The sequence below is a fragment of the Mus caroli genome, unplaced genomic scaffold (genome assembly GCF_978045245.1).
Source record: "Mus caroli unplaced genomic scaffold, Mus_caroli_1 scaffold_6, whole genome shotgun sequence".
Taxonomy (NCBI): Eukaryota; Metazoa; Chordata; class Mammalia; order Rodentia; family Muridae; genus Mus; species Mus caroli.
In genome coordinates this window covers 15267303-15291176 of record NW_028227261.1, presented here as the reverse complement: position 1 = coordinate 15291176, position 23874 = coordinate 15267303, and the positions used below count along the sequence as shown (strand labels likewise).

The 23874-nt window shown below is 50.0% G+C and overlaps 1 protein-coding gene across 8 annotated transcripts in view; it reads right to left on the bottom strand.

The window, feature by feature from the left end:
* Kazn (kazrin, periplakin interacting protein) overlaps nt 1-23874 on the bottom strand; it is a 371538-nt gene that overhangs the window by 129979 nt on the left and 217685 nt on the right. For 3 of the 8 annotated variants that reach the window (XM_085838716.1, XM_021159745.3, XM_021159746.3), the window contains exon 1: nt 7132-7569. The exons of 2 other annotated variants lie outside the window; for them this stretch is intronic. In XM_085838716.1, coding sequence (XP_085694842.1) covers nt 7132-7339 — 208 coding nt within the window. In that variant the 5' untranslated portion in view covers nt 7340-7569. Of the gene's footprint in view, nt 1-106; nt 466-7131; nt 7570-23874 lie in introns of those variants that run through there. 3 more of the 8 variants (XM_085838712.1, XM_085838713.1, XM_085838717.1) reach the window with 1 other exon arrangement.

The following is a 23874-nucleotide window of genomic DNA, read 5'->3' as shown; positions in this document are numbered from 1 at the left end:
CCAGCATGCACCCTAGGGACGGATACCACACTGCCCTCCCTGCTCCCTCTCCACAGCCAGGATTCAGTGTCTCCAGGCCAGGGCTGAGACATCAGGTCTCACATACCTGCAGTTCCCACCTGGCTGGGAATTCCTTCCAGATCAGGGGTTTCTACAGCGTCTGCAGGGCCGTGGATATTGGGCAGGAGCTGAGTGGAATCACCCTGAGCAGAGTCCTCCTCCATCTGGCCTCTTTTGAAAGCATCCAAGCAGCAGACGAGAGAAAGCCTGAAGTCTCTACCACCACGAAGGCTCGCACAGGGACTGCAGGGGAAGTGGTCCTTGGGAATTGGTGGTGATCCCGACGTCCCCCCTCCCTGGAAGGTACTCATCTGATACACATGACATCCAACGCCTTTACTGAGAGTAACTCCATTAAAATAACGACACACGCGCACATGCACACACTCGTGCACACCTCCCCAGCCTGCCTCCCCTCTCTGGAGGGTTTAAGCCCTTAGTGACTCAAAGCCAACACAGGGCTCCTTGGTGACTGCTTTGGCCAGCTTTAATGATGTGTTGGCTTATCTGCTGGCGCAAAAAACGTGTCTGCTCGCAAATCCGCCTGATGTACCATTTTTGACAACTTACCCTATTATGATGACAGAGGCAGACCCCCGGGGTGGTAGGTGTCACTTCCCTTGAGATGATTAAAAGAAGCATAAACCCTTCTTCCAGCAGACTGAGTGACAAACAGACCAGGTAACTCAAGCTGGAATATTACTGAGAATATCAAGGGTGTATGGCAACCACTGTGGAGAATCCCCAATGACTCACAAGGCCAAAGCAGCAGCCAGTCCTTCGGAGACACCTGCTTGACCAAATCCCAATATACACCGGCCTGGTGAGGCACACTGGGAATCCCAGCCACAGGAGAAAGACAGAAAAAGGCAGGAGATCAGAGTTGCTGTAAGTTTGGCTGCATACAGAGTACTAGCTAGGCAAGCCTGAGCTACATGAGGCTGTCACACACCAAAAAACCCAAAACCTCAACAGCCATGACTACAATGATATAGGTGGCATGTCACACACAGCTCTATGCACTTTGAGTCCTTTTAGACCTTGAGAATTCCCCTGTCCCCTGGTAGTACCAATAGCACCACAGGTAACAGGGAAGTAATTAGACTCCTGTTCAAGCTCCAACTCTCAAGTGGGTACAAGCACGCCCCACTTTATAGAAGGGTAAACTGAGGCTTGAGACATTCAGTAACTTATTAGATGGCACACAGCTTGTAAGAAGCAGAATACAGAAATCTTAACCGGTATATATTTATGTCTAAACCTGCACTTGACCTGGCCAAGGATACGATTCAGTCTAAAGCACTGAACCAACTCAAGGGTCCCTGGGAAAACAATCTTCAAAGTGGATTATACCCCTGATCACCTGGACAGCCTTGGTCCTGGTGACCTCCACCCTGCCCTGCCGTAAATGAAGCCAGTTGATCTTACTGGGCGGCTGCTAGGAGTGTCCCAGTGCCTGGTGTGGAGGGGAAACTCTATCTCATGCTCTTCCTAGCAGAAGGATGTCTCGCTAAAGCTGCTAACGCCCAAAGATAAAGGAATGTGGGTGCTGCTTAGGCCACAAGTGTGGAGAAGACGAACTTTTTTGCTTTTTGTAAGATAAAAATGTAAAAAGAAGCAGGGCTATGGTAGCGCAGGGCTATGGTGGCGAACACCTTTAATCCTGCTGCAGAAGCAGGCGAATCTCAGAGTTTGAGGCCAGCCTGGTCCAGGAAGGCCAGGGTTGCACAGAGAAAGCCTGTCTTGGAAAACAAACAACCTTCCATAAACAAACAAACAAACAAACAAACAAACAAACAAAAAAGTTAAAAGGAAAAAAAAAAACCCTAAGGTTTAATAAAGTGTCTACTTCCTTGAGAACAACACAAGATTTTTCCATTCCCCCAAGACAGAGGTCTACTGGTACACTCCTAGGCCTGGCTACCCACTGCCAGTGTGACCTTGGGCAAGTCTGTCAACTTTTCCAAGAACAAGGTTTCCTTGGCAACCGCACCTACTCCAGGCTATAGGGAGAGCGATTTAAGACAAGCTTTCTTGTTTAGTTTGTGTTGAGAAGGGCTCAACGGAGCAGGTGCCCCAGGGAATACTAACTGGCTATAGCAAGAAGCAGGAGGGAAAGGAAAGATAAAGATGTCCTAAAGATTTCGGAAAGGGTGGGGCTGGGGTTATGGATACAGCTCAGTCTGTAGAGAGCATTTAGAGAGCTTTTTAATTTTATTATTGTTATTATTATTTTTTGTCCTTTAAAATCTTTTTCTGGGCTGGCAAGATGGCTCAGTGGTTAAGAGCGCCGACTGCTCTTCCGAAGGTCCTGAGTTCAAATCCCAGCAACCATATGGTGGCTCACAACCATCCGTAACAAAATCTGATGCCCTCTTCTGATGTCTGAAGACAGCTACAGTGTACTCACATATAATAAATAAATAAATCTTTAAAAAAAAAACTTTATCTTACATGGGGGGGGGGGGGGGTGAGTGCCTCTAATCCCAGCACCAGGGAGGTAGAGGAAGGAAGATCTCTGAGTTCGAGGCCAGCCTGGTTCACAGAGTGAGTCCCAGGACAGCCAAGGCTACACAGAAAAGTCCTATCTGGAAACCAAGCCAAGCCAAACCAAACCAAACCAAACCAAACCCCTAAATTTTACAAAGAGGTACAAAAGATACAGCATAAACCAGACATAGTGGCCCAGGCTTCAATCCCAGCACTTTGAGAGCAGAAGAGAAATTCAAGGGAGGGTCCACAGTGAGTCGAGGCCAGCCTGGGATAGAGGGAATCATGTCTCAAGAACAAAGAAACAAAACAAAACAAAACAAAAAAAAAAAAAAAAAAAAAAAACCAAACTAAAAACCACCAAGTTCAGATGTAGACTGAGCGTCTAGTCCACAGAGACAAATGTCAGCCAATCAGCAATGTTCTCTTGCACCCAAAAGCTATACTCTCTAACACCAGGTATCCTTAAGTGCCACCAGCCAGATTCCCTCCCAGCTCAGTTTTTCTGCAAGGCACTTTCTGTTCCTGGACATGTCTATCTTGTACACATTTGCCTATGGGAAATCTCCGCCCACAGAGTCTTAAGCCCTGGAAATGGGGCTGCAGTTGTTTTTGCTACAATATCCCCAACAGCTCTAACAGCACCTGGCTCAGCAGGTGTGCAGACTGTGACTGAATGAATGACAATGGCTGACGGGGCCAATTCAATTCAGGTTCCTAAGTTTAAGAACACCCTAGTGGGCACCTGGCTCACTCTGCAGGCACTCTCAGATCATGATTTCCCACATCAAGAGGCACACTGGTCTATCAGGCACCTTGGGGTCAGACGGAACTGGGGAGAAGTGAGACGTGGACTATACAAGCCACCAATGCTCTGGTTTGCAATGATCCATTTACTGGAGGTCACTGTCCCCTGCATGACCACTCTATGGCTATCAAGGCAAGGTCAAGGTGCCCAGACCTCCATCCTGATACAAAGTGTCTATTCCCAGACTGCCGCATCTGGCAAGGCATCTCTTCAGATCTTTAAACTGAGCATTGTGTCCAGCTTGGTATAAACAGCTGAGAGTCTAAGGACAGCGGCTGGCTGGACAGACTGGCTGGAGTGTTTATTTCCCCCAACAGCTTCTGCTTGTGGTTCTAAGGCAAAGAGTTCCCATTTCCTTCCTAGAAGAAAACTCCCATAAACAGAAACCACTTCCGTGTTGGCTGCCGTGTGATCCAGCCATCACTGAAACTCTCTGTCCTTGAAGACACGGGCGCCATGGGATGTAAACGCAGCTCAGCAGTTAAAAGTGCAAGCTGTTTGGCTCCCAGCACCCACATAGGGCTCACAATCACTCATGACTCTAGTTTCAGGCAATCCGATCCCCTCCTCTGGCCTCTGAGGGTACCCACGTGTGTGTGTGTGTGTGTGTGTGTGTGTGTGTGTACAGACACATATACATGCACATAAATAAACATACATTCAAGCTTAAATAAAAAAGGACCGGACAAAAGGGGCTGGAGATGTAGCTCAAGGTTAGTGTTTGCTTAGTGTGCACGAGGTCCTGGGTTCGAGTCCCAGCACCACTTAAAACTGGCCACAGTGGTGCATGCCTATAATCCCAGGGCTCAGGCCTTTAAGTCTGGAGTGTCAGAAGTTGAAAGTTATCCTCAGTTATATATCAAGTTTGACTGGGCTACTGGAGACCCTGTCAAGGAAGGTAAGAAGGGAGAGAGAAGGAAGAAAAAGAGAGGGAAGAAGGGAAACAGATGAACAAATTGGAGAAAGATCAGCATTTGTTTTTGTTTGTTTGTTTGTTTGATGACCGGCTGGTGTGACCTTCTCCCTGTCTCTCTCTCTCTCCCTGTCTCTCTCTCTCTCAGATTTGTTTATTTATTTTATGTATATGAGTACACTGCAGCTGTACAGATGGTTATGAGTTTCCATATGAATGTTAGGAAGTGAATTTTAGGACCTCTGCTCGCTGCTCGCTCCGGCCCAAAGATTTATTATTATACATAAATTCATTGTAGCTGACTTCAGACGCACCAGAAGAGGGCGTCGGATCCCATTACGGGTGGCTGTGGGCCACTGTGTGGTTGCTGGGATTTGAACTCAGGACCTTTGGAAGGGCAGTCAGTGCTCTTACCCACAGAGCCATTTCTCCAGCTCTGTGACCTTGTCTCTTTCAGGAATGCCACCCGTGAGTTGGGAAAAGCCATCTCCAACACCCTCTTCCTTATAGGGGCATGCATTGAGGGAGGGGCTGTGGAAAACAACTAGTCTCAGATGTGAGAGGCAGGCGTTCCCCATTTGCAGCGTGCCATTAGGATATTGTTATCACACACACAGGAATGGAGCCCATCTAGACACAAAGTCAACAGCCGTATCTCCACCCAGCCATCTTCCACGAGTTTACATAATTAGCAGCGTCCACAGCCACAACACATTGGCCTCAGTTCCCTGAAGCATTTTTACAGATGGGGCAAAAGTCATCCTGACACACATGGTTCAAAAGGACAGAGACAGGTAGGCCAGCAGGAATGCCAGGTATGAAAAAGCCAGGACTGGTATTTGTCATGCACTTGGTGTGGCATAGGCTAGGAGATTTCTCAGTTGCTCTCGCCTCTCTTCCTATTAAAAACAAAAAAAACCCCAAAAAACTCTGTGTGTGTGTGTGTGTGTGTGTGTCTGTCTGTCTGTTCACAAGTATGTATGTATGGAAGTGGGGGAATACACAGGGCAACTCTCTCCTTGGTGAGTGGAACTCAAGCTGGTAGGCATAGCAGCAAGAGCCATTTCCCCCCAAGCCGTCTCGCCTACCCCCTTTCTCTTTTATACTGGAAACCAAATCTGGATCCTCAAACACTCTGGGCCCTACCACTGAGCTATTATTATACCTTTTATTTTGAGGCAGGGTCTCACTGAGATGCCCAGGGTAGCCTTGACCTTAACTTTGTAGCACAGGCAGTCCTTGAACCTAACACCCTCCTGCCTCAGCCTCCTGAGTACCTGGAATGACAGGTATGTGCCACACTGGTAGCTCACACACAGCATCTTTTGAATGATCATATCCTTAGTGGGTACCCATTTCCACTGTGAGTAAACTGAGCCTCAAAAAGATGGCACAACTTGCTTAGCTTGTGTGTGCGTTGCTGTACATCAGCTGGATCCTTCTCAGAGGAAATTTTTTGGCAGGCACTCTGTGGGTTCACCAGCTCAGAAGCTCCCCGCCTAGAAGAGGTATCAGGATGCTAGGCTTTGCCATGCATCAAGACGTAATCTGAGGTCCCGAAGCCAGGCCTGGTAGCCATTGCCTGTAATCCTAGGATGGCAGAAGATCTGGAGTTCAAGGTCGGCCTGGGCTTCATCCCACGACCCTGCCTTAGACAAAATGAAATCTGAAATGCCAACACCAAGACAGTGAGAACTCCTAAGTGGAGTTCTCTGGAATCCAGAAAAGTCTCTGGATTTTTCTGTCCCTATCTGCAGGGATGGAACACAGCCTCGATATCAGGTAGGGTTTCATTCAGGACGCTGCACGAAAATTACTACAGCACAGAAAGGTGTTCAATACTTAAAAAAATAGTAACAATTGAAAAAAATCATGTGCACTTCCGTTGTTCCTGGAAAAGTGTTCAGAAGTTCAAACTGAAGGATGGCAGACTTCTGGGAAAAGCCCGCAGACTTCCATCTAAATTGTTTCCTTGCTCAGAGTCAGGCGGATCCAAAGGTTCCTCCCCCAACCCATGACTTAACTTGGGGGCGGGTGGAGGGAGACAGCTGAGACAGGAATGGGCGCGCCCACTGGGCGAATTTTAACACAGAACCACTGTATTCCACTTGGGACAGATCGGCCAGGCACACGCAATTAGATCTCAATGCTTGAGCTTCCCACCGCTGCAATGTCTCCTGGAGTTAAGTGTGTGCGGATGTAGCCATCTCTTTGCTTGAGCAAATGCGAGTGGAGAGAGAGAAAGGGTAGTCTTATCCGGACCTAAGGCTACCAGATGGGTTACAGGCACAGCGTAGGGGCTAGCCCCAAATTTTCACTGAGCTAGCCCCTTACTCACACTTGCCCCGGGTCCAGCCAGGTGCCCAGCAGGCACCACAGGCTTGCAATACCCTGACCAACAGATTTGACCTCTCTCCATGTAGTGCTTTGGGACGCTCGAGTCAGGGAGCCAAATAGCCCCGCGAGAATCCAACACCTAAGTTCAAGAACTCACGAGGGGCCGTCCCAACTTTGCACTGGATAGACCCTTTCCCACGCTCTAGGTCCAGCCCGGTGCTGAGTCTGCAGGCGCCATGGGTCACAGGACCCTGACAGGCATGGCACTGACCTTTCTCCCTGCAGCTCTCTTGAGGTTCCATAAGGGAAGAGGGATGCTGCCAAAAAACCCTAAGACCCGAGCTCCCAAACTGAAAAACTCCAGTGCGCCTCCGGGCCGCACCCACCCGGTGATCGGGGACACAACTTTGCCACCAGCGGCTCCGAGCTCCGGGCCCCGAGCGCCCCCGCGCGCCCGGCCCCAGCGGTTCCCGGACTCGGGGGCCTGCAGCCACGCTGCCCTCCCGACCGCGCGAGCACCTACCGGGCTGGATGCCGAAGCCATCGGCTGCATCGGGGACTGCTCCAGCTCCCTGCTGCTCCCGGAGCCCCGTAGTGTCCGCGCATAGCTTGCAGGCTCCGGGCTCCGGGACGCGCGCGGACCCGGTGTCCCGCCCGCAGGACGGAGTCGGCTGGCCGTATGCCGCAAGCTGGCGGACGCGCTCCCATGAACCCGAATCGGCCGCCCGCATCCCGTGTGCCCGGGACGCGAGGCCCCACGGCGGCGCGCGGGGCTCCGACGGCGGACGCCGGTCTCACAGCTCTCGGAGCCGCCGCCGCATCGAGTCGCCCACGCGCTCCCGGCCAGAGATCTCAGCCCCACCGAGCGCTGGGCACTCCGCGGCCGCCGCACCGGAGAAATCCGGCGCGATCCTCTCACGTGGGAACAACTCCAGCTCCTGGGGGCTCCTCCTCCCGCTCCTTCCGGGCTAGCGAGGTACCCTCTGGCCACACCCCGGGCACGCCCCTCCCCGCAACCACGCCCTCTGCTCGACCACGCCCACGACCCCTCCTCCTTGGCGCCTACTGCCCCTCCCCATGCGTCTGGCCCCAGGCCACTTCTTGTCCCGCTCCTCCACACCTTTCCAGCCTTTCCTAGAGAAACTCTGGATGGGAAAGGTAGATAGGTGGTGGTGTCCCAAGGATCCAGAGTCACCGTACTCAAGCCCGAGTGCGTGAGAAGAAAGGCCGCAGGCCTGTGCCTGGCCCTCCAGTGTGCTGGCTGGTGAAGTGATGGTTTACTCTTAGGGGACAGAGGTTTACTAGGCCAGCTAGGCTCAGGGCAAGATGGTACTTTGGAGGGTATTCACCCACCGCTGGAGCAGCCAGGAGTGGGTGTTCTAGGAGTTGGCCATGTGCCTGTAAAGTTCTTTGCAGCTGGGAGACCCCTTTGATCTGAGATTACAATGCTCTTTAAAGAGGGACTAATTATTTCCCCACAGCTCCGGGAGCCAGAGGCTGGCTTTCCCTTGCTGTAGACTGCAGGGAGCCAAGCTGCACAGCCAGGTGAAAAGTTCCTGAGCTCTCACCACCGCTACTGCCCCTCCTAAGCCGCCTGGACTCCAAACCAGGTTCTATGACCTGTGGCTCTCCCCGTGCCAGCCTGTGAAATCTAGACCTATGCAACCTACAAAGGCTCCCCAATAAGCTATGGTAACAAAACTTGTCTTGAATCTGAAACCTTTTTTCAGCCACTCTCCTGACCACATGGGAGAAGCCCCACCTCTTCTCAACCTCAGTGGCTTGGTTATTACCAAGGCCTTCCCAGCTTCGATTCCACTCTCTTCCCTTGGGAAAAAAGAGCCCAGTTGGGGAGCCTTCCTGGTGCTGGTGGAATAGTGCCAAGACCTAACTCTCCACCCCTAATTCAGAGCCCTGATCACCATGGAGCGCATGTGGCAGGCCAAGAGCTGGTGTCCCCAACAGTACAAGGAGACTGCAGGTGGCTTAAACACCCAGCCCTTCCAGAGGAGTGACATGGGCCAGCACCAAGCCACAGTAGGCCCTCAAGCCTCTGCCCTTTTGCAAGAGTGAGGAGCTGAATAGAAAAGCTTATTCTGAACCCCCGAAAGTGGAAAAGCTGAGGAACACCCTTTCCAGCAGGCCTTGGATCCTGGAGAAATCTCATCTTGGAGACACCTCCAGGGTCTGTGTGGGGGGTGGGGGAGGTTAGGGAGTAGGGGGTGGGAGGTTGGGGGTCTAGGGGGGAAGGGGTGGGGGTTACAAGATGGAGAGAAGACAGACAGACAGACAGACCCAGCTGATATGCTGGAAGTGCTGAGGGGGGGCATGAGGCATTCAGGCAATGTCCTTTTGATTTGACCTTCCCTGATGTCCTGGCCAGTTTTTATTGTCAACCAGATTCAACCTAGAGTGGCCTGAGCAAATGAACCTCGACTGGAGAGTCGCCTGGCTCATACCCGCCCGTGCGCAGCTCCTCCGTAGGCTGCTGTCCCGATTAATAACAGATGTGGGAGGACCCAATCCATGAAGGGTGGTGCTATTATTTGGTTTCAGACCCAGGGACAAGGGGCTGAGGAGCATATATTATACACCAAGGCACACAGACCTGGCCTCCAGGTTCTCCCAGCATCCCTCAGATGCTTGCTGCACAGGAATATGGGCCCAAGGTTTCCAGCTGAACTTTGCAGCTCAGGAACTGGGCTAGCCCTTCTTCCAGAGGCTCTTCTCTATATAACCCAGACATTTTGGCCTTTTGCCCTCTCCTTCTCTTCTCTCTCTGAGGATGCTCTCTCTCTCTCTCTCTCTCTCTCTCTCTCTCTCTCTCTCTCTCTCTCTCTCTCTCTCTCTCTCTCCCCACCCTTCCCAGGGTGACTCCCCTGGCCTCCTTCCCTGAGGTCAGTGAACATGCCCATCCAAGGAGCAGCTTCCCAATAAACCTGCATCTAATATACTCTTAGCTGGCTTGAATTGATTCACTTCAGCGACGGAGAAATCACTTATCAGGCATCTCTAGGCAGGCAGTCCTAGGCTGTATAAAGACGCCAGCTGAGCATGGGTGGCTCCAGGAGCAACCAGCTAACCGAGATTTCCCACAATCCTTGCATTGCCTATTGGCCCTGACTTCCTTCAATGGTGGACTGAGACCTGAAAATACACTCGGAAATAAACCCTTTCCTCCTTTAAATTGCTTTTGGTCACGGTGTTTATTACGGCAACAGAAAGCACACTAGGACACCTTGTCTGTGAAACGTTTTGCAAAAGCTGGACACAGCCTGGTTCAGCACACGAAGGCAGGAATGCTAGGCCAGCATGGACAGCGCAGCACGTTCCCGGTTAGCCTAAGCTACTGTATCAAACCCTGTCTAGGAAAACAACACAAGATAAAACTTAGGATTTCTGGGCTGGTGAGATGGCTCAGTGGGTAAGAGCACCCGACTGCTCTTCCAAAGGTCCGGAGTTCAAATCCCAGCAACCACATGGTGGCTCACAACCATCTGTAATGAGATCTGACTCCCTCTTCTGGAGTGTCTGAAGACAGCTACAGTGTACTTACATATAAGAAAGAAAGAAAGAAAGAAAGAAAGAAAGAAAGAAAGAAAGAAAGGAAGGAAGGAAGGAAGGAAGGAAGGAAGGAAGGAAGAAAGAAAGAAAGAAAGAAAGAAAGAAAGAAAGAAAGAAAGAAAGAAAAGAAAGAAAGAAAGAAAATAGTGTGTTGTTTAAAAAAAAAAAAACTTAGGATTTCACTTCCACAAAGAAGCACACTTTCTTCACAGTTGCGAAAATACAATGAACTGCTAGAGTCCACCTTCTGCTTTCCCCGCTCTAGGTTTGTTTGTTTGTTTGTTTGTTTTAGATGCAAAACCTTATTATGTTGCCATAACTACCCTAGCACTCACTATATAACAGAGGGTGGCCTTCCTTGAACTTGCATTGAGTCTCCTGCCTGAGTATTGGGATTAGAGGTATGAGCCACCATGCCTATTTTCCCATTCTTGTTAGAGACATGCCCTTAATTCCGGGATAAGGGAAGAGAGACCAAGAGCATGAATTGATAGAACTGGTGGCTTGGCTTTGGTATCTCCAGGTAACACAGGGTGTGGCAGGGACAGTGGAAGAGACCAGAGACTTCCTGCACAGGAATATGGGCCCAAGGTTTCCAGGTACTTATCTTAGTTTTCGACGTTGATAACTTTTAAAACGTAAGAACAAGGGGCTGGAGAGATGACTCATCACTTAAGAGCACTGGCTGCTCTTGCAGAGAACCCAGGTTGAGTTCCTGCAACCTCATGGTCACTCACAAACATCTATAACTCCAGTTTCAGGGGATCTGATGCATTCTTCTGACCTCACTGGGTGCCAGGCAACCATGTGGCATACATACATACTTACATACATACATACATACATGTAAGCATCAAACAAATAAATCTTTTTTTTTTGTTTTGTTTTTTTGTTTTTTGTTTTGTTTTTGGTTTTTCGAGACAGGGTTTCTCTATAGCCCTGGCTATCCTGGAACTCACTCTGTAGACCAGGCTGGCCTCGAACTCAGAAATCCACCTGCCTCTGTCTCCTGAGTGCTGGGATTAAAGGCGTGCGCCACCACGCCCGGCTTTTTTTTGTTTTTTTGAGACAGGGTTTCTCTATGTAGCCCTGGCTGTCTTGGAACTTACTATGTAGACCAGGCTGGCCTCGAACTCAGAAATTTGCCTGCCTCTGCCTCCCGAGTGCTGGGATTAAAGGCGTGCGCCACCACACCCAGCAAACAAATAAATCTTAAAAACAAAAACAACAACCTTAAGGATACGAAAGAAAGAGAGGAAGAATAATGAAGCAAGTGTGTCATCTAGAACTTTCTGTGTTGTCCACTGGCCACCAGTGCTCTCTCTCTCTCCAGGACAACTTCGAAGAAGCTTATACAAACTTCCCAGGGACATTTCAATCACCCAGGCCGGTCACAAGGTCACGACCCTGGGGGATTTCCACTGTTCTCCTTACTCAGCAAAGTTAGGGGCTGGATCAGTGTGTGTGTGTGTGTGTGTATACACTCCACACTGAAGATCAGAACATCACGATGCCTGGCCTCCCCCAAGTCTCCTGTCCTCTCAGGCAGTCTCCTGCTAGCCAAGGCTGAGCTACATAACCCACCAGAACACTAATCTGCTAGGTGTTTCCTTCTGGAATGTTCTGGGAAACACTTGGCCCACATTCCTGTGCTCTTGTCTATGGTCTCCTTCACAGGGAGTGACCACAGTCCCTGCCATGCCCTAGAAAGCCACCCAGGACCAAGGAGACCTTTCTGTGCAGATCTACAAGATCTGGGAGCCATGAACTGATAACTCACATCTGCCTGGAAGAGCCTGGACAGGTCCCATTCAGAGGAACATCCCAGAGTGGACCTCCGTGGACAGAGGGCTTGCTGTCGGGGATTCCAACTGTGAAATCACAAGGAGTCTTGGGCGACAAAGGGCATTGTGCGGGGATTCAATGTTTCTCTCTCTTTCTCTCTCTCTCTCTCCATCCATCCATCTATCTATTTATTTATGTTGTTATTTTCAAACTAGGGCCTCATGAGACCTAGAAACTCACACTTGCAAAGGACCTCCTGGAACCCGTTCGGGGGGTGGGGGGGAAGGGGAAGCTGTCCCTAGCCTTTAGTTTGCTTTGTCCTTCCTCGGGGCCCACACATCTGGTCTGGCGTCTGCAGGGAAGCAGAAAGGCAGATGTGGAACTCACTCAGGAAGGCGGTTGGGTCGATGGATTCCCGTTGACCCTTGTACAGACTTGTTTGATGGTTTGGAGTGTTTAGAGCCGACGGTTAAGAAGACAGTGAGATGAGAGAGAACCATGGTCCAGCCAGTGGGTGGGGACCGCACTAGTCTGGGCTCCAAGGCCAGATGGTATCCCCTGACCCTGACCTCAGGCTGACAGAGAGCCACCAGAGAAAGCACAAAGAGCCCAGGGGCAGGAGAGTCAGTGTGGTTCCTTGCATTGCCTCTCCATTTCCAGGAGAACTCCGTTAAGATTACAGAAAACCACCACAGGACAGATTGGCTTAAGGGATAAAACACAGCAAGGTTCTATTTGGAGGCATTACGGTGCTGACCAGTTGCTCCGAGATGCACGTTTGCGTCCAGTTGGAGATTTCTGGATGGTTCTATCATAACATTTGCAGCAGAGATTTTATTTTTCATTTAAAAATTATTATCATTATTATTATTATTATTAGCTCTGGCCATTCTGGAACTCACCATGAAGACCAGACTACCACATCTGGGACACACACACACACACACACATACACACACACATCCCAAAACAGTACTAATTTTTTGGTGTGTATCACACATGTATGTGCATGTATGTGGGCCTATGCCACACCCGTGTGTGGCGGTCAGAAGATAACTTTGTGGGGTTGCTTTTCTCCTTCCACCCTTTCGTGAGTTCTAGAACTCCAGTCACCAGGCTCGCAAAGCAAGCTCTTGGTCCACCACGCTGTCTCTCCAGCCTCTTCTATTTATCGGCAGGGTCTCATGTAGCTCAGGCTGGCCAAAGATTTCTGATGTAACCAAGGATGACCTTGAACTTCTCACCCTCCTGACCCTTCTGACCTCCCAAGTGCTGGGATCCCGGGCCTGTTTTTATATGATGCTGGTTTTGAACCCAAGATGTCAGTCAGGCAAGGCTCTGCTAACCCCTACAGAATAGGTTTGACTGTGGCCATACTAATTCCAATAGCATACACCATAGCCGCATGCTATGGACTGTGAACCTGCCAAGGGTGTAGGTTTTGACAACCCCTGTTTACTCCCCTTCCAGCAAGACTTCAGAGAATCTGGAGACTTGGGCTAGCTGCAGTGTTGGCTGGCGCCCGGTCTGGTGGGTGACCACGGGAACATGGTTGTTTAATTTTACATCTAAGCGAGCAGAACATTGGCTTAGAGAGTGTGTAGAGGGGTCTAGCTGGCCCAATACTTTTTCATGTGTGTTTGTTTTTTAAAATGGTGTCTTGTGTAGGCTAGGCTGGCCTAACATTTGCTATCTAGCTGAAGCTAGCCCAAACACCTTATCTTTCTGTTTCCTCCTCTTGGGTGTTGGGATAAGAAGTATAAGCTACTACGTCCAGCTTTTTAATCTTTTTTATTCTTTCTCTTGGAGGTGTGTGTGTGTGTTCTGTGCGTGTGTGTGTGTGTGTGTGTGTGTGTGTGTGTGTGTGGTGTGGTGTGTGTGGTGTGTGTGTGTGTGTGTGTGTGGTGTGTGTGTGTGTGTGTGTGTGGTGTGGTGGTGTGTGTGTGTGTGTGGTGTGGTGTGGTGTGTGTGTGTGGTGTGGTGTGTGTGTGTGTGTGTGTGTGTGGTGTGGTGTGTGTGTGTGTGGTGTGGTGTGTGTGTGTGTGTGTGTGTGTGTGTGTGTGTGTGGTGTGTGTGTGGTGTGGTGTGGTGTGTGTGTGTGTGGTGTGGTGTGTGTGTGTGTGTGTGTGTGTGTGGTGTGTGTGTGTGTGGTGTGTGTGTGTGTGATGTGTGTGTGTGTGGTGTGTGTGTGTGTGTGTGTGTGTGTGGTGTGTGTGGTGTGTGTGTGTGTGTGTGTGGTGTGTGTGTGTGTGTGTGTGTGGTGTGTGTGTGTGTTGCAATTACTAACAGGAAGTACATTAGTCTCCTCCTGTGTGTAACAAGTCATCCCAGACATAGCAATACAAAACATGGGTGGTCAGGAGAGGGGAGCAGGCACAGCAGGGCATGTCAGGGGGTGGGGTGGTGGCGGGCAAGGATGGGGGGTGGTGGCGGGCAAGGGTGGAGTGTGGTGGGGCAGAAGGGGGTGTTCAGCAGGCCACTGTGGTTCTAAATCACTTGTAGGTCACAGCAATGTGCCTGCTGAGGCTGCTGTCAGCTCAAGGTTCACCTGGAAAGCACCCGTTTCCAGCTCACTCCCACGCAGAGATTTGGTTCCTCCTGGAGGAATCCCAGAAGCCCCTGCTCCCAGGGTTGCAGCCTGTGCCCCATAGAGAGCTCTGAAAAAGAGCAAAAGCCAGTGTGTCCTCACGTTAGCAACGGTACCCATCACCATTTTCCTATCCTATTCATGGGGTGCATCACTAGGTCCCTTGTGCCCTTGGGAAAGACTAAATGTTAGTGTTGATACAGCAAAGTGGGGGTCATGGGGACATTTTGGAAGCTTCCCACCACAGGAAGCAGAGACACCATTTCTGGAAACCAAGAGCAAGTTTCACGTCCTGCTCTGACGCTCACAGTCTCAGGCCAAATATTTCAGCTGTGTGGCTTTGGCCTCGCTGACTGTGTGATGCTTGTGGTAACTGCTGGCTGGGTTGACCAAAGGCGGCTGGGAGCTGAGGTGACTGTCAATCTCTGAGCTGTGCCTTGCTCAGTGAAACCTCAGCTCCTGCAGGGGAAGGAAATTTCTTTCTTTTTTTTTTTTTTTTTTTAAGATTTATTGATTATATGTAAGTACACTGTAGCTGTCTTTAGACACTTCAGAAGAGGGCATCAGATTTCATTACGGATGGTTGTGAGCCACCATGTGGTTGCTGGGATTTGAACTCGGGACCATTGGAAGAGCAGTCGGCGCTCTTAACCACTGAGCCATCTCACCAGCCCAGGAAATTTCTTAGGAGAAGCTAAGTAACGAGCCAGAGCCATCGCTCCTGAGTTACAGAGTCCCTCTGCAGCTGCTGTCTCCTAGGGACTCCTGAGGGACTTTGAAGCCCTTTGGCAAGCCCTGGGCTGCCTCTGTGGCTGAGGCCACAGGTGGGGACAGTGTTGATCCTCTCTCCGTTCCTTGGTGATCCCAGCAGGGCTCTGGGGCACAGGTGCAGCAGGAAGGATTAGATGGGATTTTCTCCCAGCCCTGCTCAGACCTGGTTCTCAGTGGGTGAAGGATTTGACCAAAACTCCCCTTCACCATCTGCCCTGTGAGCTGGAATCTTTTGTGAGTCTGTCACAGACTCACCATGCCCGTTGACAGTCTCCTCGGAGTCCCAGATGCCCTGGCCATGGTCTTGTTCCTTCAGTGGTCCCCAAAGGGTCTGTCTAGAGGCAGAGGCTGAGCCCCATCCCTGGGCAACAGAGGGCATTAAAGCATTTCTCAGGATGTAGCTGGCCTCTGTGTCCACTGTTCAGTTGTTTTGAGACAGGGTCTCATTACATTCTTTTTAAAAAATATTTTTATTACCTTGTGTGTGTGTGTGTGTATGTTGTGCCTGTGGATACATGTGTGAACTTGTGAAGGTCAGAGGGCAGCTCGTAGAAACTGTATCCAACTCAGGTTGCTCTCAGGCGTGGTGGCAAGCAAGCGACTTCACTCGCTGATAATCCCCCTGCCTCTACTTCCCAAGTACTGGACTCTCAGATAGGAACAACAACAGTCTACTCCAAGATCCATTCTTCCAAAGCAGGGTCTCATGCCCAGGCTGGCTATGAACATGCTGTATTGCCCAGAACGACATTGAAATCCTCTTCTTCCTGCCTCAGTTTCTCCCCGCTGAGATTTCAGACAGGAACCATCAAGTCCAACTCCCTCAAGTTGATTGTTGTTTTTGCTTTTAGTTTTATGCTTACATTTAATAGACAAGCTCTCCTTTTGTACCTCTCACTGGCCTGGTCCTAGGTAGGCCAGGCTGGCCTTGAACTCACGGAATCCGGTGGGCTCAGCCCCTAAGGTTCTGGAATTAAAGGTATGCACCTGTACTAGGATGCTCAGATTTTTTTCCTTTAAATAGGCTCTCCAGTAGCCTAGGATGACCCCGAATTCCTGATCCTCCTGACCCTACCTCTCAAAGGGTGAGACTGCAGGCTTGAGCCATCACACTGGGGCTCCAAGATGGATTCTTTCTGCAATGAGAGGATAAATCTCTCCCTAATTGGGGCTTCCTATTATTCTTCTCCTCTAAGTCTTGTTATGTGTGGGTCAGGAGGTTTCCAACAGAAGTTTAAAAGACAGAGGCTTTTCAGAACAAACCCACTAAAGAACAAAAGATCTATGTTACTATAACATTGGCAAATATTTATATAGCACTTAACATTCATTAGACACCACTTTGTATGCTTTTCATGCAATAGACCCCCTCTCTCAGGGCTAAGGGTACTGTCACCAGCACAGAGAGGTCAAGTCACTTACCCAAAGCCACACAGCCACTGCCTGATGGAGCTGAGACTCAGACCCATGCAGTTTGGCTGCACACTAACAGCCATTGTATGAATTTGGCAATAGGTGTGATAAATTAAATATTTTCATCACCCCAGGGACCGTGCTCACTCATCCCTGAAAGCCACATATATCCCTATGTTCTGGATAAGAAAACAGGATGAGAGGGATGATGGACGGATGTGGGGTTACAAGGAGACCTGCCTTCTACACAAGGGCGTTTCTTTCCTCAGTGCTAAGGTCAAGCCCAGGACCTCCCAAATTCTAAGCAAGTCCTCTGCTACAGCCTGCAGTCTCAACCCTTGCACACTCGTGAGCAAAAAAAAAAAAAAAAAAAAAAGTCAGCCATTCCTGACACATGGCTGCCCCCAGTGGTCAAAAGGGGAACTGCACCTCTCCTCTTAAAAGCCCTGTGTCCCGGGGCTTGGGCTCTTGGAAGGGTCCCATCAGGCTCACCAGCAAGGCACACAAAGGGCCATACCCCAGCTACTGTTCAAGAAGAGATAATGGTTAGTGTGGCAGAGGAGAAGGCTTAGTAGGTAATGTACTTGCTGCATAAAGATCTGCGTACAGATGTCTCACACCCTCACAAACAGCCAGGGGTGGTAGTGTAGTCGCAGCACTGAGAGGCAGAGACAGGAAGACCCCAGAGATTGCTGCCAGCCAGACTTGCAGAACCAGTGAACTCCAGTTCTGTGACCAAGAACTATCCAGTGGGCATGCACCATGCACCTGCACACACGTGCACCCACCTAGACACATACACAAACACAGAGTGTGCACACACATAAAGATACAAATTACCGTTGATAGAGTATTTCCACTTCTGTGCTCGGTCTTACTGAGTACATAATATGCAAATGTTATCAGTTTATCACTGGATACACATGATTATTATTGTTAAAGGTGATCAATAATATTACACACACACACACACACACACACATATATATAACTTTAGTCCCCATTTAGTCCCCAGCCTAGATATATAAGTAATATTGCAGCCTTTATTTTTATCAATGAGGAATAACAAACTTCAGAGAGGTTAAGCAAGTTCCTCTTAGACACACATCTAGAAAAAAAGTGAAAGCGGGATTCAAACTCAGGAAGCCTGGTCTGTGCACCATCTAGTCTCCCATTCACCATAACTACTCCAGCGAAGGCACAGAGGCATGGAAGGATGTGCCCAGGATCACATAGCTTCTAAACCGAGACCAGTGCTTTAGCTAAGTGCGTCTTCAGTCACTCACTGACCCAACAGCAAGTGCCACTCCATAGCCAGGCCCTGTCCTAGGCCGTGGAGGCGCGTCATTGTGAGACTCTGCCCCCTCCCTCTCCCCCTCCCCAGGATACTCAGCATAGAAAATCAAAATGCTTACAGCTTCGTAGGAGCCAACCTATGATCTCAGAGACCTTCCTGAGGTTGGAGGTGAGCCTGCCGTTTTAACAGTGGCCACTGGAGGCAGCAAAGAGTCAAACACAGCCAGTGCCCTGGAGAGGTTTTCTGGGTCCCTGTGTCCCCTAGGGACCGTTGCAGCTGGTATGTCTCTGCATATGTCTCGCTCTGATATGGGAGGCAGTTCCACCTCTGGGGTATGCGTGCATTGTGATGTGATGGTGGGAGGTTGTGTGTGTGTGTGTGTGTGGGGAGTTGCGTGAAGGTGTGGGGTGCGGGTTGGGGGAGGGTAGTGTAGCACTTCAAAGGAGACCATGTGGTGGAAAACAACACTCTTCTAAAAGCTGGGAGATGAAAGAGAGGAAGAGGAAGTGAGGGGGGTCTCGTAACATTCTTCTAAGGAAGGCCTCCATGACTGGAAGCCCCCAGCACAGCTTTCTGTTTCAAGGGTCCATCTTCTTCCAGAAGCACCAGGCTGGGAACCAAGCATCTAGCATAGGGGCTAAGCCAACCAGAGCAAGGCAGGCGATGGCGCAAGGACCCAGGACAGGTCCCAGCAACATTGGTGGTTCCTGCTGAGTTCTCAGCACTCCTGAGCTCTGCTCAGTTGGCTGGGCTCTGCCCCCCCCCCCCCCCGCCCTGTCTCGCCCTCCCCATGCTCTGCCTCTTTGCCCATGTCACTGCTGTCACCATGACTTGCAGGAACACAAGAAACAAAACACACTATATGGTGTTGGTGTTTAGGAAGTAGAGGCAGGAGGGTCATAAGTTCAAGGTCACTCTGGGCAACGCAGAGGTCTTGGGGTGGATAGGAGGCAATAAGACCTCCAGTCTTCCATCAACACTTGCCCTTGACTTGGGTGTCTGCTTGCTCTCCTGGGCTTGTTTCCTAACACGCATGAGGAGGTTAGAAGACCTATGTATTTGGCATGGATGTTGCATACAGGTGGGACAGCCCATGTCACTGTAGACAGCCAGCCACGCAGGCAGTCAGCTTCAGAGCCTGGACAGTAACAGAGTCCATCCATCCCTTCAGCCTGCATTGTTTAGAGTCCATACCAGTCCTTAACCTGACCCTGGTACGTAGGATGGTCCTGGTCCAATGCTGAGATGAGAAATGACCATGGGTGTGAGAGCTGGGAATGAAGCATAAGTTGGTAAGTGCTTTCCTGGTATGCACCAAGACCTGGGCTCCAGTCCTAGTACCACATGAAAGTGGGCACAGAGTTATATGCCTGCAATGATGCCCTTGGGAGAGGATGGCCGAGCAATTAGAAGTTTAAGGTCATCCTTGGCTACTTAGAGGGTTTGAAGCTAGATTGAATCAAAGATAAAAAATAAAAAGAAGGGATGAAAAGAATGAAAAAGAAATAGCTACAGGTATGGAGAGGAGTTTGGTCATAGATGCTGAATTGCCCCTCTCTCCTAGAGTCTGGAGTCAGCTCCCCAGTGGCTCTGAGCATGTTACAACAGAGGAAGAGAGGCCTGTTTCTTCTGTGGGAAACTCTCCCAGCTCCCTACAAACAGTAATTAGGCACCCCCCCACACAGGAGTGGTTTAGCTGGTCAGAGACAAAGCAGTGTGGGTAAGAGGAGATTGGAGGTTCAGAGAGGTTCAGACACTTGGCGGGTGGGCACACAGCAAATCCAGGACCCACAGGAGGTTGCTTCTGGAATCCCTGAGTCAGGAGTTCTCAAAGTGTGGCCGTGGGACCTGGGGCACACACCTGAGCCCACACAACTGCTGCCAAGATGAGATACAGCACCTTGGCCACACCTGGGCTTCCTGAATGAGGAGCAGAGGGGGTGGGGTCTAGAAGCCCCCATGTAGACAGCTCTGACTCTAATGGGGCTGAGGACCACCTTTTTTTTTTTTTGCCTTGGAGGAAGACCTTCCTGTGCTTTGCCCCTCCCAAGTGGGCAGACCAAGGCAGAAAAGCCAGACAAGGTCACATTCCCAGAGGTTGTGGGCTCAGAGTTATATAACATTCCTTCCTGCACAATGACAGTTTCCTGTATTCAGAGTCCAAGCTGGGGACCTTCACCACCTGCCTGGGCTCTGGGGAGGCCTGCCTGCACACGCCTGAGTCTCTTTCTCTGTAATTAGGGGCTGTGCATGCCTGCCACCCACCCACGGATGCTCGGGCACATCAGCCATGGCTGCTCCCGCTTCTCCAATCCTGAAGGCAGAGCCCAGCCCGCCCCCGTCACCTCTGTACATGAAGATGACACTTTGAAATCTCAGGCTTTGGCAACTGCAGAGGCCCCGGAAAGGGCAGGAAGGAGCCAGGCTTCACATCCAGGGGCTGCACAAAGGGCTTCTCCCGAGTGCTGGCCCATCATTCTGCTCTCTGGACAGGGGAAAGGGGTTTAGGTTCTCAGGGCTGGAGACTGACCTGGCCCCTGGTCCCAGTGGGACTAATTAGAATGTGTTCTAAATTCTTCTCCCCTGAATCGCCCTCCAACTGTCTTTGGAATGGGTTTCAGGAGGCAGATTTGTTGAACAGATATTCAGGAAGCGCTGACATCTCCTCCCCCACCCCCCATGAAGTTTCCCAGACAAACAAGCAAGCATGTGTTTAGTTTGGTGCAGTGTGAGCTAAGCTGCATTCCTTTGGTTTAGAGATGTGACCTTTGGGTAGAGATGGTTTCTGCCACACCCAGGGGCCCATGGAGCTGATTCAGGGATTTTTGCAGCTGTAGGGTTTGGTCAGATCCTAGCCCCTGTCACTGGAAGGTAGGGAGCAGCCTTAATGGAACTCTCTGTCCCCAGGGCCTAATATGAGCACTTATCCTCATTGCTTTTATTATTATTATATTGTTTTTCTGAGGCGGAGTCTCATGTGGGCCAGCCTAGGGTAACCTCTCTGTGTAGCTGAGGATAACCTTGAATTCTAAATCCTCCTGCCTCCACCTCCCAAGTGCCAGGAGGCTGATGTGCACCCCCATGCCCAACACTCATTGTTCTGTGTTCTCTCTGTCGGGGATTCTTGGATCCCTGGACCCCTGATGGGTCCTTTCTGTGGCACCAGCCCTTCCCCCACCTTACCTAAAGACAGTCAGTTCATGTCCTGATGAGACACAAAAGTATTACTCTATGCCATTCACATGGGCCTCTACCCCATCATCTATCCTATGTTTCCTATAAGCCCCCAGCTTCCCTATGGAGTAGGTTATTGGCTGTGGTGGTTTGTTTGAATAAGAAGTGTCCCCCACGGGATGGGGCATCTGAACACTCAGTCCCCAGTTGGTGGCACTGTTTGGGGCAGTTTATCTGGGGCAGCCTTTCTGGAGGAAGCCTGCCATGGGTAGGGGTGGGGTTTGAAAGCTTAAAGCTCAGTCTACTTCCATTTCTTCTCGCTGGCTGCCACACCCCCAGCTCTAATCCATCGTGATGCTTGCAGTCACGCCTCCCAGGCACAGTAGGCTCTCTTCTCCTAGGAACCACAAACACAACTAAATTCTTCTATAAGTTGCCCTGGCCCTGGCATTTTGTCACAGCAACACAAAGGTAGCTAGTCCACTGGCTTTATATCCACTGTCAACCAGAAAGGTTGAGAAAGAAAGACGGAAGAGGAGGTGGGGAGCCAGTGACCCGCTGGGACAGACAGACCGACCTACCAGTTACTGCGTTTTCTTATTCTAATGTAGCACTTGGGGTGGGTCTTCTGGGTATTAGCCCCTGCCTGCCCCTAGTGAGTCAGCACCAGTAGCCATGACATCACAGCTGCCAAATGTGACATGCATACCCTTTGAAAGGTCCCCCTCGGGGCTCACTCTCTGTCTCCCAGTTTTTCTGCCTCTGTCTGCATGTCTTACTATCTCTCTTGTTCTGTCTGTCTCTCACTCTCTTCCTCCAATCTCTTGCTCTCTGTGTGTGTCTCTCTCTGTTCCTGACCTCCCAACACCCTCCCAGAAATTAATCTTTTTTTGTGAGATCTGTTTGTGGTGTGATTTCCGCAGCATTCGTTGGCTCTGATCTGCTACGGGATTCAGCCACAAAACCCCTATCACTAGGTTGTTAATGTGACCACATCTGGAATTAGCTAAAATCTAAACTGCCAGGTACAGCTGTGAGGGATTTTTCTTGATCGAATCTTTGAGGTGGGAAGATCCGCTTTAAATCCGGGCCACACCATCTGGCGGCAGCCTATGTGAAAGACAGAAGAAGGAAGCGCTTGCTCTTTGCCTATTTGCCTCTTAGTGGCAAGTTCATTCCATCCCTGAGTGACATTAGAGACATGTCTTCAGGATTCTGATGTGTACTGAAGACCAGCTGTGATATCCAGCCCTGTGCACTGAATAACTATTGGATTCCTGGACTTTCTGTTGGTAGGCAGACATTGTGAGATTAACTGGACCACAGCCTGTAAGCCGTACTAATAAATAAATACTCTGTGTGTGTATGCATGAATGTATATTTTATATGATATATGTATATATTTGATATATGCATATGTATGTGTATATACATATACAAATATATACTTTAAAAAAATTTTAACTTTCTTTTTTGGAACAAGAACTCATGTTCTCTGGCCCCAAACTCCTTCCTCTGCAGCAGAAGAGGACCTGGAATTCCTCCTCCTTTTGTGTCCACTTCCCAGAGTCTGAATTAATTTAATTTGTGATGTGTATGTTTGTGTGTGAGTGAGTGTGCATGTGTTTTTGTATGCTTGTGTTAGTGTGTTGTGTACATGTAGGTGCGGGTTCCCATGGAGGCCATAAGAGGGCGCCAGATCCCTGAAGCTGAAGTTACAGGCAGTTGTGAACGAACTGCCTGATGTGGGTCCTGGGAACCAAATTCTTGTGTCTTCTGGAAGAACAGCAAGTTCTCTTTGTCTTTTTTTTTTTTTTTTTCAGAGCTGAGGACTGAACCCAGGGCCTTGCGCTTGCTAGGCAAGCACTCTACCACTGAGCTAAATCCCCAACCCCAACAGCAAGTTCTCTTAACCACTGAGCCACTTCTCAGGCGTGTGTGTGTGTGTGTGTGTGTGTGTGTGTGTGTGTGTGTGTGTCAGTCACCAGCAGGAGTCAACTCTCCCCTTCTGTCTTAGTCAGGGTTTCTATTACTGCACAAACATCATGACCAAGAAGCAAGCTGGGGAGGAAAGGGTTTATTCGGCTTACACTTCCATACTGCTGTTCATCACCAAAGGAAGTCAGGACTGGAACTCAAGCAGGTCAGGGAGCAGGAGCTGATGCAGAGGCCATGGAGGGATGTTCTTTACTGGCTTGCTTCTCCTGGCTTGCTCAGCCTGCTCTCTTATAGAACCAAGACTACCAGCCCAGAGATGGTCCCACCCACAAGGGGCCTTTCCCCCTTGATCATTAATTGAGAAAATGCCTTACAGCTGGATCTCATAGAGGCATTTCCTCAACTGAAGCTCCTTTCTCTGTGGTAACTCCAGCTGTGTCAAGTTGACACAAAACTAGCCAGTACACCCTCTATCATGTGGAGTTGAGGATCAAAGTCAGGCTTGGCAGCAAGCCACCCTCAACTGAGCCACCCACCTGGCTGCCCCAGACAACACTTAAAAATTAAGGTATAACTTGGGGTGAGATAGCACATGCTTTTAATGCCAACACTCAGGAGGCAGAGGCAGGTGGATTTCTTGAAGACAACCTGCTCTCCATCTATATAGAGTTCCAGACCAACCAGGTCTGCACAGTAGGACCCTGTCTAAAAGAATAATTGTATAGTCAATATTCATA